At 46.8% G+C, this 17916-nt stretch overlaps 1 protein-coding gene across 1 annotated transcript; it reads left to right on the forward strand.

Moving 5' to 3' along the window:
* Positions 1-8003: 8003 nt before the first annotated feature.
* Positions 8004-9653, forward strand: LOC109756772 (cytochrome P450 89A2-like). The gene has a single exon (XM_020315607.4). The coding sequence runs from the start codon at positions 8010-8012 to the stop codon at positions 9561-9563; it is 1554 nt and encodes a 517-aa protein (XP_020171196.1). The 5' UTR covers positions 8004-8009; the 3' UTR covers positions 9564-9653.
* The last annotated feature ends 8263 nt before the right edge of the window (positions 9654-17916 follow it).

Below are 17916 nucleotides of genomic sequence, written 5' to 3' on the forward strand. Positions count from 1 at the left end.
CATGACTTACTTTTGCACTAGTATATATATTTCCCAGAAAAAACAACCAGCGTTGACTTCACAGCGAAAAAGACAAAATTTATTTGCTATTATAGGTCACTATTCACACTAATTTGGCTAAAATTTTGTCTTTTTTAAAAAGAAGTCAAAGGGGGGTTTTCTTTTTGTGAAAATTTTCTCACAAGTACAATGTAAGGTCAAGTTTATTTCAAAAATATTTTTAGATTTTTTTTACTTTTTGTTGAATTACTAATTTTTTTCCATATAGGGTGTATATGTCCCATAGATCAAAAGTTCCCCTCCGGTCTCCCTTGCACTATATATATGTACTCCCTACGTTTTAAAATAGATGACTCAACTTTGTACAAAGGTAATACTAAAGTTAGTATAAAGTTGAGTCATCTATTTTGGAACGGAGGGACTAAGAAGTAACTAGTGCTCTTCGTGTGCTTGTCTGCTGCGTTAACCGTAGCAGCGTCTTCTTCAAGTCTACGTGATCTGTGGGTGGTAACGGAACAAGTGTCCTCGAGCCGGTAAGATTTCGGGTAATCGTGCTTCTTCATCCTGCCAAGGTTCGCCGGCCGGCGGCAATGAGGAACCGCCACGCGGTAGGGGCCGGAGCTGGGGAGCCTCCCTCCATCGGCGCCGGTGCGTAGCCGACGGCAGGAGGCGGTGATGGGCGGACGTGAAACAAGGTTCGGCTGCATTGTGTACATGCTGCTCGCTTTGGATTTTATGCTGTAGCTAGCTGGGTTCTATTTATACTATAGTACCCTGCATGCAAGGTGGTCTAAACTGAGAGCGGGCGGGACGAGCGGACCTTTCTGTGCTTTGTTTTTCCTTGTTTACTTTCTACTGGTACAAGATGCATCCGCGTTGATTAGTCTTGTAGTACTCTCGGAGGTAGACATTAACCGGTGGTAACAGGTGCCTTCTGCAGCACGCTGGGCACAAGACCTACACAGCTCGTCGGTCGTTGAATGTTGAGTGACATGCGGTGCGTATTGCACGTAAGACACGCTACTAAACGATGTATACGTGGGCCTTTAAAATCGGAAAGGATGTAGTAGCACACTCCAGATGATATTGTTCTTGGCTCAACGTATACGAAAACTGCTCACTTTCTCACTATTCCAACTGCTCCATATTTTTCACAAACTGCTCACAGTGCTCCTGGTCGAGCTAGAGTAGCTGCCCGGAATTTTCAAGTACGGGATACATGCGAGTAAAATGCTACTCTGAAAATTAGTGTACATAAACACTGAAGACGCCTCCAATGTTGCATATATTAGAGCAACTCCAACGGGCCGACCCAAACGGACGGCGCTTTTGTCTGCTTTTTGTCCGTTTGGGTCGGCCGCCCGCCCGGCGTCCGTCTTCTTTTAGATTTAGGTCGGCAGTGCATCCAACGCGCCGACCCATTTCATGACCGCGCGCGCATAGATCATGCCAGCGGCCATGTCGTCGCCCTGGTTTTGGCGCACCAGCGCGCGCGGGAAAAAATCGGCCTAGCGCGCGCTGGTTTTGGCGCGCGCGGAAACAGGCCGCTCAATCGAACCTGAAGCTAGGAGAATGTCGTCCTGGGACTCCTAGGACGAGCGGTATGCTGACGCCTATATTCAGACGTCGGAGGAGGACATTACCGAGTCGGAGTCGGAAAACGACGAGTAGTTGATCTTTTCTTTTATCTGTCTATGCTAGAACTATCTATGTATCCTTTTTCTATCGGAAAAAATGGCCGGCGCCATCGGCGGCGAAGCTGGCGGGCGAGGGTGTGTTGTTGGATGGGGAGAGGCCAGTGTGCCACCGACCAGCGGGCCCGGGGAGGAGAGAGGGCGAGCGCGCGCGCGTCCGTTTTGTGTCCGCGCCGACGCAAATCCGGCTCAAAAATGGACCGAGAATGGGTCGGCAGGCGGACGAAAGCGGACGCGTGTCCGTCTGGGTCGGCGCGTTGGGCCGACTTTTCTGTCCGCGCCGATCCAAACGGACGGCGGCGGACGAAATGGGTCGCCCCATTGGAGTTGCTTTTATGTTTGAGCTATAGGAGCTGCGTGGGAGCCCTATTTCGCCTTTTTCACTGGAGCATCTAAAGGTAGACTCATTTGTGACCCCGGTTATGTTTATGGATCCCATGCCAGGTGTGGCACTTTCTAAGCCACGTGCTCATTCTTCGGAGTGCATCAATCAGGTTGTTTAAGTGGTTGTTGATGTTGTTGCGGCGAGTGTGTCACCGCATGTTCGTTGGGCCCACTTCATCTTCAAGCTTTGTAATTTCCTCCCTAGCTTGGATGCTGCTAACCTATCCCGCAAGACGGCTGGCTACCTCTGAAGGAGAAAACAACCAACGGGTGGTGCTAACCCCCGACCAGGAATCCTCAAGGAGAAATCAACAGGAGCATGTGGCGCTAAAGAGAAGATGTCTAGAGTTACTTGATGGATGACATCATCTTTGTAAATTGTCGATGTGTTTTCCTCACGTTGTAGCCAGCCGAATGAGGTGCAGAGATGCCAGGAAATAACTAGGCCCTTCCAAAATGGTAACCGGGCAGTAGATTTTGCTTCAAATATTATTACCTTCCAAAAATATCTCTGAGAAGCTAATAAAGCGGAAATGATGTTTATGATATTAAAAAATCCTAAAGCACCACAAAAATCAAGGAAAGCTAGTGCCAGTTAGCCAAATGATATTTATGAAAACAATCTACATTCTCCGAGAAGAAGCAGGGCATCTGAGAATTTATAGGTTTAGTGTCCCATTTAGGTTGTTTGGTCATAGAAGAATATATTTTATGTATGTAATGACATGTATTTTAGATGCAGATATTTTTCTTTGTAGAAGTAATAAAAAATTATAAAGATTAACTTTAACCAAAAAAACTTAGATGCACTATATTATAAAACTGATGGAGTGCATTTGCATCATCTATTTGAAACAGGGGTAGTAATGTCTTATAATGAAGTAGTAAATGAGTTTGTTTGGAAAACTTGAGTTAAATACACCACGAGTGCCTCAACTTGTTCGATGCGATCACTTTGGTGCCTAAACTTGTAAAATACATGAAACTGATGCCGTAACTTGTTCGAACGTTCAAATACGGTGCCTCGGTCCGTATTTGGGCATATGCACAGCCCACGTGTTGTGCCAACATGGCGTCAACCCACATGTCAATTCCTGTGAGAAGAGTATGCTGATTGTTTTACAAAAAAATCCTTGTACTTAAATAATTTTCACAAAAACTCCTGATATTTTATTTAAATATGCCAAACTGCATTGATGTCACCAAGAACAGTTAGTATCTGTGCAATATCTAGATACACTACTATTTATTAGGGATATCGGACGAAATAATAAAGAGGAAAAAAAGAAAAAGGTTGACTCAAAGAAAATTTAAAAAATTATTAAGAAATTCTCACGTTTGAAAAAAAGAGAACAACTCAACATATTACCTGCCATAAACTTAAAAAAGTGTTAGTGCATTTTTCTCAAAAGCAACATATTTTTGGAAAATTCTCACTTGTATTAAGAAATTGTAAACGTGTATTTGAAAAATGCCCGTTATGCATTCAAAAAAATTACAACATCTATTTCATAAAATGTTCAATATGTATTAAAATAAGTATTGTGTAAAATTATTCTTACATTTCTACAAACACGTTTAACATGTTTTAACCCATTTATAGAATTTATTGTTTTTACACAATCATTTTTAATACGTATTGAACAATTCTCAAAATACAACTTTGTTGATTTTTTAATAATTATGTATTCTAAAAATACAACGAAGATAAAAAATAATTCTCGGTACTTGTGGTCCTGAATGAAGATACAAAAAAGTTACGCAATATTTTATAATATACGTTGAACTTTTTAAATCCACATAAATTTTACAAACAGTTCATGTTTACCTCTTCGAACTACAAATAATAAAAATAGGATAAAGATTTTAATAGACAATAGTCGCATATTTGTAATTATTGTATTTGTATATTGAAAATTGTACATATATTGTGAAAACCAAACAGTAACCTGGAAAAATATAATGGAAATTGCAGAGTCTTGGCGTCTAGCATGCGTGCTATTTAACCTGGAGGTCCCAGGGTCGAAACCAATTAAATAACGCAGTATATTTTTTTCCTGTTATTAACATACAGAGCAATGGCTTATTTGTGACTTTAAGTAAATCTCACGAGATTTTCTGCACAAAAAAAACTCGTATGCATTTCACCCAGCGCAGGCAATGCTCACCCACTGATCTGTGGGCCAGCCGCTAGCTTTCACGCCACAGAGAGAGCAAATACGGTGGCACACGGATGGAGGCACCGTATATGCACCTTGCGACAAGTTTTAACATCACTTTTATGTATTTTACAAGTTTAGGCACTAAACCGACCGCGACAGACAAGTTTAGACACTCATGATGTATTTAACTCGGAAAACTTGTGGAGTAAAAAGTTTGGCAGGAATCAAGATGTGTGTGCTGACTAATAAAGACTTAAGAGTCAAGTCTGCGTTGACTAGAGACTTGGACCAGAGTCCAGAAGTGTCTTGACCAAAGGAAAAGAGACTTTGAACAGAATTAAGGCGCGAGAGGTGTGTGATACGAATTGATCGGCTACGGGCCTAGTCAGTGTGCATGCAGCAATTCCTGGTTGGATCAACACGGTACGCTGTCGTGCCAGTTGAGTTAGTAGTATGCCCTGTTTTACGGGCTGCTTCGACCATTGACCGACTGACGTGCGGAATCCAAGACTCCTCTGCTGAACCGACCGTGTGTGTGTGGGAAGATGGTAGCCGCATATTATCCTCTCCAAATTAAGAGTCAATCTCTTATAATTTGGAGGAATAAAGCCCGAGTATCTTGAACTACTTACAATTTATAATTTAAGGAGTTAGAAGGGTGACAATTTTTTTTGCAAAAAAAAAGAGTGACCATTTCAAGCCAATCCCTTATTTTTAATATTTTACAAAAAAAAGTTCTCAACTCTTTTAGATTTGTCACATACTTCTTCCGTTTCATATTAATTGACACTGATTTAGTACAAAGTAATATGAAATAAAAGGGGTACATTTCAAACAATCGCATACTATTTCATCAATCATTTGAAACGTTCAAATTCAACATACACAACAAAATCAACACTGAATATGCATATAGTTGCATGGATCGAGCAATTCAAATTCAAACATGCATAAAGTTCATCCAAAAGGCACTACATCGACCATGTTTGATCTAAAATCACAACAACATAACATGTCTTATATCATGAATTGAACTCAACCAAAGGCATGCAACACAAACTCAAGCAACATCACCATAAAAAAATCATTAATACCTTCAACTTCACCACCATCCCCACGACGACCAACACCATCACCTCCTTGTTCACCACCATCACCACCTCCGTTTTGCTCATGATCTCTACACGAGTGAGCTTCCAAAACCAATTTGTCGTGGAATCCATCGTGGTTGGGTTCATGAATATGATAACGCTTCTTCGGCCTTCTTCTCTTTCATATGTCTCTCCTCCTGGAGTACAAGCCTACGCTCCTCGCCTTCAACTTCCTCTCTCCGGCCGTCAACTTGGACCTCCATTTCTCATCCTCCAAAGGCTTGAGCTCATTCCACCTTGTTGCCTTCTCTTCTTTGTGCTCGGCCGTCAACTTGGACCTGCATTTCTCATCCTCCAAAGGCTCGAGCTCATTCCATCTTGCTGCCTTCTCCTCTTTGCGCTCGGCCGTCAATGCTTTCTTGGTCTCAATCATAGCCACAAGCCCTTCCTTGTAGGTGCCACTGAAGGCTCCTGTCTTTTTCCTCTCTTCTGCAATCTTGTTACCGTCCGGCCTCTTATTGGGATTTTCATCCTCCTCATCATCGGCTTCAACGGGTATGCTTATCCATGACCTCTTTGGTGTGGTCTCCGAGTCCTTTTAGTCCATTTCTCATTGTTGGCAAGTTCTTTGTAGCAATGGTGCAATGTTAAGACCTTGCCACCAATCTTCTTGTTGCGTTGCTCGCATAGCTCTTGGGTGATAGGCCCATATGCCAAGATTTCCACCCCATTCGATGGAGCATGGTTGAGTTGATCAATACAACCGGAGCACCAGTTGCATTGTTCTTGGTTGATTCCCCAACGGTTCACAAGAGAGCCTTGGATGCGGTTTGATGGTACTTCCCCGATGGTGCTATAGTATTCCTCAATCCTACCCCAAAACTTCTCTTTAACAGCAACAATAACAAGCTCATCACCTTGCAGTCGCAAGCATCACCAATGCATTGACCGAAAAGAAAAGACACAAATTTTTACCTTGATGACATTTCATCCACCACTTGATGGCCACGGACCTTGGCGGTGGTTGCGGCAGTCGGATGCGCCGGATGATGGGAGTAGGGGTGACCAGAGGCATAGTACAAGCCACCGGATGACGACGAGGCGCCAGGATCACCTTCTTCTTCGCCTCCTCCTCGGCGAGCGTCGTCGCGGTCGCCTTCGACTTACTCGCCCATTTGCTAGCGGTGGAGCAGCAGGATGGCCACCTGCCGCCGGTGTAGTAACACGAAGCAAGTTTTTGGTGCCCAACCTATTCCTTGGTGCGGGCGACAACGCGTGGGTCGTTTTCAGCGGCGGTGCCCAGCGGGGTTGCAGAATGGTCTTGTGACTCAATTCTTGACGGAATCTGGCGCATCGTTGGTGGTGGCGGCGAGAATGAGCGACGGCGGGGGGAAGTGGTGGCCGCTCCGATAGGAAGAGAGGGAGCCAAAAACTTTAGTACTCTCGGAGGCACCAGTCGAGTTTATTTGTGAGAGCCGGGCTGCCTTTTGCGGGCGGCTTCTAATTTTTTTACTCGTCTAGCGATTGAGAGAATGGTTAGGTGCGCTCAAAGAAAACCTAAGCCTGAACCGTCCCGGAAAAGTAGGATCGCACGAGGCGATCTAGGGAGGCGACGAGGGTTCCCTTGCGCGCCGCCGGTGGAGCTGCCGGTTCCCTCTCTCTCCGTCGGCCGCTCCGGCGGCGGGAGGGAGGGGGAACCTCGGGTCTGTTCGCTTGGTGGGTGTGTGGTAGGGTTAGGGTTGAGGGAGACGCTACCGAGGCCGTTGCGGTGGTGTCGTGTGGGAATAAGTTTCTCCGGGTTCCGTTCATGGTCAGGCGAGGCTTTTGCCTTCGTCTAGGAGCCAGCGGGGTGGGGGGTCCCCGGGATCTCGTCGAAGTTGCGGGCTATGGTGGCTGGAGGTCCATTGGCACTGGCCGTTTGGGTCCTCAGTTGGGCGATGGATGCAGGGAGACGAAGACCCTTGTTCTTCCTTGTCGGTATGATTTGCTGTTGCTGTTCTTCTCCTTCCTCTGCGTCGATGCTGGTGGGAGATCCTGCTTTGTCCGGGCGGATGGCCCGGCCGCGGTGCTGGACCGGTCAGATGACTCGAGTTCTCTTCCTTCCGGAAGGGACACTTTTCGCTGTACTCAAAGCCAAAGATGGCGACGGCTGTTGCAGGTGTGTCGGATTGATGTCCATGCCCTCACAGCGCTGGTGTCAAGAAAGGAGGAAGCAGCGTGGCGGCAATTGTACCGTGGTCGAAGATGATGACCTGCTTGCGCCTGGTTGCAGATCCTTCTGCTGCAGGGGTCTTCTCTCAAGATCCAGGGATGATGACAAAGGGCTCCGGAGATCTTCTTGTGTTATGGTTGTCTTAGGGTACTCTAGGTGTTCATAGTCCTTTGTGTTTGCGTTTCAGTGTGCTTGTAGGGTCAACTACTTTCACTGTTTCGTGATTTGAATGAAAAATTCTCAAAAAAAAAAGTGCGCTCAAAGAAGTAAAATGAGAAGTTATAAGTTTTTAGGGGATTGGTTAGAGATTTTGAAAAGACACGTCTCCCGCAAAAAAAAAAGGAAAGAAAGAGTAAGACACGGCGAAGGTGACACGGTAATAAAACAGTTTGCTCCTCGTTGCATTCGCGGGCGCGTTTATAAAAGGGTAAGCCAGCCAAACGATTGAAGAAACAAGGAGAAAACAATGGACATGTGGCACATCAGCCTGAGTGTGTGCGCGATGCTCGTCACCCTCCCGGTCCTGCTCATCCTTCGCGGGAGCCGGGCTGGCTGCCGCATCCCGCCGGGCCCGCCGTCCGTGCCGGTGCTCGGCAGCTTGGTATGGCTGACGAACTCGCCCGCCGACCCCGAGCCCCTCCTCCAGCGCCTGTTCAGGCGGTACGGCTCCGTGGTTTCCCTGCGGTTGGGATCCAGTCTCTCAATCTACATTGCCGACCGCCGGCTCGCGCACGCGGCGCTCGTCGTGCACGGAGCCTACCTGGCGGACCGCCCCAGCGTGCTCGTCGCGGCCGCGACGCTCCTGGGCGAGAACAACCACACCATCACGCGCGCCAGCTACGGGCCCGTGTGCCGCCTCCTGCGCCGGAACCTCGTCGCCGAGACGCTGCACCCGTCGCGCGTCCGCCTCTTCGCACCCGCGCGCTGCTGGGCGCGCCGCGTGCTCACCGAGAAACTGCTGGCCGGCGGAGAAGCGGTCATCGAGACGTTCCGGCACGCTATGTTCTGCCTCCTCCTGGCCATGTGCTTCGGCGAGCGGCTCGACGAGGGCGCGGTGCGCGCAATCGCGGCCGCGCAGCGGGAGCAGCTGCTCTACTTCTCGCACCAGATGGCCGTGTTCGCCTTCCTCCCGTCAGTAACCAAGCACGTCTTCCGCGGCCGCCTCCGGGCGGCGCACGCGCTGCGGCGCCGGCAGATGGAGCTGTTCATGCCACTCATCAACGCGCGGCGGGAGTACATGAAGTTGAACAACTCGGACCGGGCCAAGAAGAAATCAGACACCACGTTCGAGCATTCGTACGTGGACACGCTTCTCGACCTCAAGCTCCCGGAGGAGGAGCGGCCGCTTAGCGACCAAGAGATGATCAATCTCTGCTCCGAGTTCCTCAACGCCGGGACCGACACCACCTCCACCGCGATGCAGTGGATCATGGCCGAGCTGGTCAAGAACCCGGCCATTCAGGACAAGCTCTACGGCGAGATCATCAAGGTCGCCGCAATCACGGGCGACAACAGCCAGGAGGAGGTCCCCGAGGAGGACCTCCACAAGATCCCGTACCTCAAGGCGGTTGTCCTCGAAGGCCTCCGGAAGCACCCCCCGGGGCACTTCGTGCTGCCACACAAGGCGGCAGAGGACATCGAGCTGTGCGGCGCGTACCTGATCCCCAAGGGCGCCACGGTGAACTTCATGGTGGCCGAGATGGGCAGGGACGCGGAGGAGTGGGAGAACCCGATGGAGTTCGCGCCGGAGAGATTCGTGGCTGGCGGGGATAGGGAAGGGGTGGACGTGACGGGCAACAGGGAGATCAGGATGATGCCCTTCGGGGCAGGCCGGAGGATCTGCGCGGGGCTTGGCGTCGCCATGCTCCACCTCGAGTACTTCGTGGCCAACATGGTGAGGGAGTTCGAGTGGAAAGAGGTCGCGGGCGACGAGGTGGACTTTGCCGAGAAGCGGGAGTTCACCTGCGTCATGCAGAAGCCGTTGCGCCCTCGCCTCGTGCCACGAATTAAGGACGAGTAAATTTGCGGTGAAATTAAGACCGGTTGCTGCTAAATGGGAATAAATTGAACGAGTGTAATTAATCCTTGCACTCACGTTTTAATTGAACTAGATGATGCCCCGCACGTTGCCACAAGAAGCGTGTTAAAACCAATGCATAAATAGGTGCTTAAAACCAATGAAAAACAAATGTAAGAGTTTTAAATATTTAAAATGATAAAACATAAAAGAAGTGTGTGATAAAATGATGTATAAAAGAGAAAAAGAATCCCCCCCCCCCCCCCCCCCCCCCTCCTCAATAAAGTGGCGTTGTTTGAGCTGACAGATTAATGCAAAAACGTGAGTACATGCATGCGTTGGAAGAAGAAAAAACATGCATGACTAATGAGGTGGCATGATTTACATTTACTTATGAGCACAATGCATGACTTCTTGAAGCAACACAATTTTGATCGGAAGGCTGTAAATAATAGAGATGATGTGGAAGCACGCATGTGTAGAGAAATCTAGTAGTGGGGGCTAGCTATTTAGATATAGAAGATTTGAATTTCCAAAATAGGTCAAATAAAATAAAGACGCCAATTGGAATTTAATTGAAACCGTGGATGGCACCGAGCAAGCTCGAAGCCGGCGATGCCCAGGGTTCCTGAAGAAGCATCCGTAAAATGGAGAGGAATTAATGGCAGTGTGCACCGCGTCCGACGAACGACACGAAACAACGATTTTATATAGGAAAACCCAACGGACTTAGTAAAAAGACCGAAACACCCCAACTCGAACAAGCTGAGCACCTCATGAGGCATCGGTCATGCTCCAAACCGGCCCCGCACATACCCGGCGCCTACTCGGGCGGAGCGAACGGGCCTGGCCAAGTGGCTTATAACTTCACACTTCCCCCCGTCTCTATCGTCTCCTCCAAATCTTGATCCCTCCCGGTTGTAGGTTTTCCTCCGCGGCGCCGATGTATGACCTGAAGAAAGGAGATCACTGCTTAGCCATCGCCCTCAAGGAAACGCTACCGAGAACCCAAGGCTTTCTCGTAAAGGTAACAAATATTTCCTCCTCCTTCCATACCCAAGGCCATCTAGATTGCTATGGTTCACTCATGTTGTTAGTTTTATCCTCATATATTCATGAATTCCTTGTTTAACTCAATACAAAAATAGATTTAGGGTTTTGATCATGTTGTTTACTGTGTGTGTTGTTGATCTGATCGCATGTTGTTATTCTAATTGCGTTAATAGACCTAAACCCGGCTTTCCCCTCCATCAGAGGCTACGGAGGTCTTTTTTAACTGCTCATGAGGAAAGCAGTCACACCCGTTTCCGTGCCACACCTCCCGCTCCCTCCCCCCCACCACATCTTATATGCCGACGCCCAAATCCATCCCCTCCTAGGCCCTCACACCTCTGACGAAGCTTCCAATTGGCTGGAGCCACCCCAAATGGCACGAGCCAACCCTTCTAGGAAGCCAATGTCGATTCGTACGATAGATCCACGACACGACACACAGTTGACCCGCCGCTGACGCGGTGACGACCCCCATCGTGTTCCTTCGACGACAACCTACGGATGCCGCCGCTGCCGAAAAAGAAGTTCCATGGAGTGCGGCAGCGACCATGGGGACGTGGGTGTCGAAAATCAAAGTCACTGACACAGTCGTCCGGTACTGGCTGGGCTCCCACCAATGAGTGGAGCTCGCAGCGCAGGCGTACGACATCAAGGTGTGGCATTGTACGGCTGCGAAGCGAAGCTCATATTCCCAATCGGCACCCAACGTGCCGACGCCCGTTGAAATCGATCACTGTCGGACCAATAGAAACTAGAGTGCCACGGTTCGGCAGCCTTGGGTAGTTGTTTCTTGGTAGTTGTTTTTTCTTTTGGTTGATTCTCTTGTTGCGTGCCCATCGCTTTGTACTCACAGATCTGGGTTTGGTTTATTTGTCTGTTCTAGGTTTTTGATATGCAGGTTTTATTACAACGCTGGAACACACCTATGACACTACATCAGTGTAACTCGCCGTTGATAATGGTCATAGACTTAGACCGCCGGGTTACCTGCCTGGCTTCAGTTTCATCCTCAGGTAACTCGCCCCGGGTCATATAAGCCAAGTAAGGAACTGTCCAATCAGGAGTAGCATGGAGAGCCGCCACCAATTGTGCCTTCGGGTCAGGAATAGCAAGATCCTCCTCTTTAACTGAAGGATTATTCAATATACCAAGAAAAACATTAGGGGGTACCGTTTTACGCTGCGACCCAAGCCAGCTCAAGGCATCGGCTGCCTCGTTCTTCCTTCGATTCAGATGCTCCACCTGATAACCTTTAAAGTGTCCAGCCACGTTGTCAACCGCCCGGCGATAAGCCGCCATGAGCAAGTATTTGGAACCCCAAGTGGCAGAGACCTGCCGAGCCACCAAATCTGAATCGCCGAAGCACCTGACCCGACTTAAGTTCATCTCCTTAGCCATCCGAAGACCATGGAGTAAAGCCTCATACTCAGCTGCATTATTAGTGCAGGGAAACATCAACCTTAAAACATAACAAAACTTATCACTTCGTGGGGAAGTCAAAATAACTCCAGCCCCCGAGCCTTCCAATTGCCTAGACCCATAAAAGTGAATAGTCCAGTATGTCTTGCCAGGTTTGTCTTTCGGTGTCTGCAAGTCTGTCCAATCATTGATAAAATCCACAAGAGCCTGAGATTTGAAAGCTATCCTTGGCACATATTTCAATCCATGGGGTCCAAGCTCAATGGCCCACTTAGCCACTCGGCCTGTAGCCTCTCTGCTTTGAATAATATCCCCCAAAAGGAGCAGAGCTAACCACTGTAATGGGATGGCCAAGAAAATAATGCTTCAAAGCGACTAGCCATGAACACTCCATATACCAACTTCTGCCAATGTGGGTACCTGTCTCCTTGCGCTCTTACAGCCCTACTGTTAGCCGCCACATATAGGAGCAAGGGTTCTTTTTCAACGAGGGCTACTAGGACAGGCGGCTCAGCCAACTGTTTTTTGAGCATCTCAAACGCCTCATTGGCAGCCTCACTCCAGACAAAGTGATCTGTTTTCTTCATCATCTGGTATAGAGGGATCGCCTTCTCTCCCAGGCGGCTTGTTAACCGGCTTAAGGCTGCAATTCGACCCGCCAAGCGCTGGACATCATTGACACAGGACGGCTTAGCCAGTGAAGCGATAGCCTTAATTTTCTCTGGGTTAGCCTCAATACCTCTTTCTGAGACCAGGAAACCTAAGAGCTTGCCTGCAGGCACACCAAAAACACATTTGGCCGGGTTAAGCATCATTTTGTAGACCCGGAGATTATCAAAGGTCTCTCTCAAATCATCCAACAAAGTCTCCTTCTTTTTAGATTTAACAACAATATCATCCACGTAAGTATTAACATTGCATCCAATCTGATTATGAAAACAATTCTGGACACAACGTTGATAAGTCGCATGTGCACTCTTGAGCCCAAAAGGCATAGACACATAGCAGAAAGCTCCAAAAGGTGTGATGAAAGTTTTCTTCCTTTGGTCTTTAACCGCCATCTTAACCTGATGGTAACCAGAATAAGCATCCAGAAAGCACAAACGCTCACACCCCGCCGTGGCATCTATGATCTGATCAATCACTACTAGGGAAAAGCCTAGCAGCAGTGTGCGTTCTAGGTATAGCAGTAGCGCGGGGTCACACGCTACTGATAAGGCGCTACAGCTAACCTGTAGCAGCAGCGCGTGTACGCCCGTACTACTGCTATACAAGTGTAGCAGCAGCGTGCTGTGTGGAAGCTCGCTACTGCTAATAGCTCTAGCGTGCTTTGCTGGGCCGCGCTACTGCTACTGGCATGCTGCTACTAAATTTTCTCCACTCGCTACTGCTAATTTTATTAGTTTTTTTTCTGCATATTTGTTTTGTATTTGAACATGCTTTATACAAGAATCTTTAGCACATACAAATGTCATCATCATACACATACAAATGGCTGAGAGACCACAAATGTAATCATAGCATATATATACAAATAGTCTCATCATAATAATCATCCAACATAAAGTGGTCTCTCGTCATCATCTCGAAAATAGCGATACATGCAACTACAACGTCATCCATCTAAACAATGACATAGGCGAGAAGTGCTATCACTATGAGTGATAGCGGAACTATGCAATACATGAGGCGGCGGTTATGAGGCCTCTCTCGCGCTAGCGTGTACCCCGAGTGGAGGGGGATGGAAAAAGAGAAAGGAGATGCATTAATGGAGGTGGTGGAGTTAGCTAGGAGTAATAAAGAGAGAGAAAGGTAGGTAGAAGAGGGAGAGTAATGGAGGGAGAAGTATTGAGGAAGAAGCAAAGTGAGGGAGAGAGGATGTGGGAGGTGTTGGGGAACGTAGTAATTTCAAAAAATTTCCTACGCACACGCAAGATCATGGTGATGCATAGCAACGAGAGGGGAGAGTGTTGTCCACGTACCCTCGTAGACCGACAGCGGAAGCGTTATCACAACGCGGTTGATGTAGTCGTACGTCTTCACGATCCGACCGATCAAGTACCGAACGCACGGCACCTCCGAGTTCTACACACGTTCAGCTCGATGACGTCCCTCGAACTCCGATCCAGCCGAGTGTTGAGGGAGAGTTTCGTCAGCACGACGGCGTGGTGACGATGATGATGTTCCACCGACGCAGGGATTCGCCTAAGCTCCGCAACGGTATTATCGAGGTGTAATATGGTGGAGGGGGGCACCGCACACGGCTAAGAGATCTCAAGGATCAATTGTTGTGTCTCTGGGGTGCCCCCCTGCCCCCGTATATAAAGGAGCAAGGGAGGAGGAGGAGGCCGGCCCTAGGAGGGGGCGCACTAAGTGTGGAGTCCTACTAGGACTCCCTAGTCCTAGTAGGATTCCACCTCCCATATGGAATAGGAAAAGAGGAAGGGAAAAGAGAAGGAAGGAAAGGGGCGCCCCCCTTCCCTAGTCCAATTTGGACCAGACCAAGGGGAGGGGTGCGGCCACCCTTGAGGCCCTTTTTCTTCTTTCCGTCTGGCCCAATAAGGCCCAATACGTATTCCCATAACTCTCCGGTACTCCGAAAAATACCCGAATCACTCGGAACCTTTCCGAAGTCCGAATATAGTCGTCCAATATATCGATTTTTACGTCTCGACCATTTCGAGACTCCTCGTCATGTCCCCGATCTCATCCGGGACTCTGAACTCCTTCGGTACATCAACATACATAAACTCATAATAAAACTGTCATCGTAACTTTAAGCGTGCGGACCCTACGGGTTCAAGAACTATGTAGACATGACCGAGACACGTCTCCGGTCAATAACCAATAGCGGGACCTGGATGCCCATATTGGCTCCCACATATTCTACGAAGATCTTTATCGGTCAGACCGCATAACAACATACGTTGTTCCCCTTGTCATCAGTATGTTACTTACCTGAGATTCGATCGTCGGTATCTCGATACCTAGTTCAATCTCGTTACCGGCAAGTCTCTTTACTCGTTCCGTAACACATCATCCCGCAACTAACTTATTAGTCACAATGCTTGCAAGGCTTATAGTGATGTGCATTACCGAGTGGGCCCAGAGATACCTCTCCGACAATCGGAGTGACAAATCCTAATCTCGAAATACGCCAACCCAACAAGTACCTTTGGAGACACCTGTAGAGCACCTTTATAATCACCCATTTACGTTTTGACGTTTGGTAGCACACAAAGTGTTCCTCCGGTAAACGGGAGTTGCATAATCTCATAGTCAGAGGAACATGTATAAGTCATGAAGAAAGCAATAGCAACATACTAAACGATCGGGTGCTAAGCTAACGGAATGGGTCAAGTCAATCACGTCATTCTCCTAATGAGGTGATCTCGTTAATCAAATGACAACTTATGTCTATGGCTAGGAAACATAACCATCTTTGATTAACGAGCTAGTCAAGTAGAGGCATACTAGTGACACTCTGTTTGTCTATGTATTCACACATGTATTATGTTTCCAGTTAATACAATTCTAGCATGAATAATAAACATTTATCATGATATAAGGAAATAAATAATAACTTTATTATTGCCTCTAGGGCATATTTCCTTCAGTCTCCCACTTGCACTAGAGTCAATAATCTAGTTCACATCGCCATGTGATTTAACATGAATAGTTCACATCACCATGTGATTAACACCCATAGTTCACATCGTCATGTGACCATCACCCAAAGGGTTTACTAGAGTCAGTAATCTAGTTCACATTGCTATGTGATTAACACCCAAAGAGTACTAAGGTGTGATCATGTTTTGATTGTGAGATAATTTTAGTCAATGGGTCTGTCACATTCAGATCCGTAAGTATTTTGCAAATTTCTATGTCTACAATGCTCTGCATGGAGCTACTCTAGCTAATTGCTCCCACTTTCAATATGTATCTAGACCGAGACTTAGAGTCATCTAGATTAGTGTCAAAACTTGCATCGACGTAACCTTTTACGACGAGCCTTTTGTCACTTCCATAATCGAGAAACATATCCTTATTCCAGTAAGGATAATTTTGACCGATGTCCAGTGATCTACTCCTAGATCACTATTGTACTCCCTTGCCAAAATCAGTGTAGGGTATACAATAGATCTGGTACACAACATGGCATACTTTATAGAACCTATGGCCGAGGCATAGGGAATGACTTTCGTTCTTTTTCTATCTTCTGCCGTGTTCGGGTTTTGAGTCTTACTCAATTTCACACCTTGTAACACAGGCAAGAAACTCTTTCTTTGACTGTTCCATTTTGAACCACTTCAAAATCTTGTTAAGGTATGTACTCATTGAAAAAACTTATCAAGCGTCTTGATCTATCTCTATAGATCTTGATGCTCAATATGTAAGCAGCTTCACCGAGGTCTTTCTTTGAAAAACTCCTTTATGCTTTGCAGAATAATTCTACATTATTTCCGATCAACAATATGTCACTTACATATACTTATCAGAAATGTTGTAGTGCTCCCACTCACTTTCTTGTAAATACAGGCTTCATCGCAAGTCTGTATAAAACTATATCGTTTGATCAACTTATCAAAGCGTATATTCCTACTCCGAGATGCTTGCACCAGTCCATAGATGGATCGCTGGAGCTTGCCTATTTTGTTAGCACCTTTAGGATTGACAAAACCTTCTGGTTGCATCATATACAACTCTTCTTTAATAAATCCATTAAGGAATGCAGTTTTGTTTATCCATTTGCCAGATTTCATAAAATGCGACAATTGCTAACATGGTTCGGACAGACTTAAGCATCGCTGCGAGTGAGAAAATCTCATCGTAGTCAACACCTTGAACTTTGTCAAAAACCTTTTTCCGACAAGTCTAGCTTTGTAGATAGTAACACTACTATCAGCGTCCGTCTTCCTCTTGAAGATCCATTTATTTTCTATGACTTGCCGATCATCGGGCAAGTCAACCAAAGTCCACACTTTGTTCTCATACATGGATCTCATCTCAGATTTCATGGCCTCAAGCCATTTTGCGGAATCTGGGCTCACCATCGCTTCTTCATAGTTCGTAGGTTTGTCATGTTCTAGTAACATAACCTCTAGAACAGGATTACCGTACCACTCTGGTGCGGATCTTACTCTGGTTGACCTACAAGGTTTTAGTAACAACTTGATCTGAAGTTTCATGATCATCATCATTAACTTCCTCACTCATTGGTATAGACGTCACAGGAACCGTTTCTTGTGATGAACTACTTTCCAATAAGGGAGCAGGTACAGTTACCTCATCAAGTTCTACTTTCCTCCCACTCACTTCTTTCGAGAGAAACTCCTTCTCTAGAAAGGATCCATTCTTAGCAACGAATGTCTTGCCTTCGGATCTGTGATAGAAGGTGTACCCAACTGTCTCCTTTGGGTATCCTATGAAGACACATTTCTCCGATTTGGGTTTGAGCTTATCAGGATGAAACTTTTTCACATAAGCATCGCAACCCCAAACTTTAAGAAACGACAACTTTGGTTTCTTGCCAAACCACAGTTCATAAGGCGTCGTCTCAACGGATTTTGATGGTGCCCTATTTAACGTGAATGTAGCTGTCTCTAATGCATAACCCCAAAACGATAGTGGTAAATTGGTAAGAGACATCATATATCGCACCATATCTAATAAAGTACGGTTACGATGTTCGGACACACCATTATGCTGTGGTGTTCCGGGTGGCGTGAGTTGTGAAACTATTCCGCATTGTTTCAAATGTAGTCCAAACTCGTAACTCAAATATTTTACCTCTGCGATCATATCGTAGAAACTTTTATTTTCTTGTTACGATGATTCTCCACTTCACTCTGAAATTCTTTGAACTTTTCAAATATTTCAGACT

Source organism: Aegilops tauschii, chromosome 1, assembly GCF_002575655.3.
Source record: "Aegilops tauschii subsp. strangulata cultivar AL8/78 chromosome 1, Aet v6.0, whole genome shotgun sequence".
Classification (NCBI taxonomy): Eukaryota; Viridiplantae; Streptophyta; class Magnoliopsida; order Poales; family Poaceae; genus Aegilops; species Aegilops tauschii.

Coding starts and splice junctions, on each gene's coding strand:
- LOC109756772 (XM_020315607.4), top strand. CDS start 8,010: ATGGACATGTGGCACATCAGCCTGAGTGTGTGCGCGATGCTCGTCACC.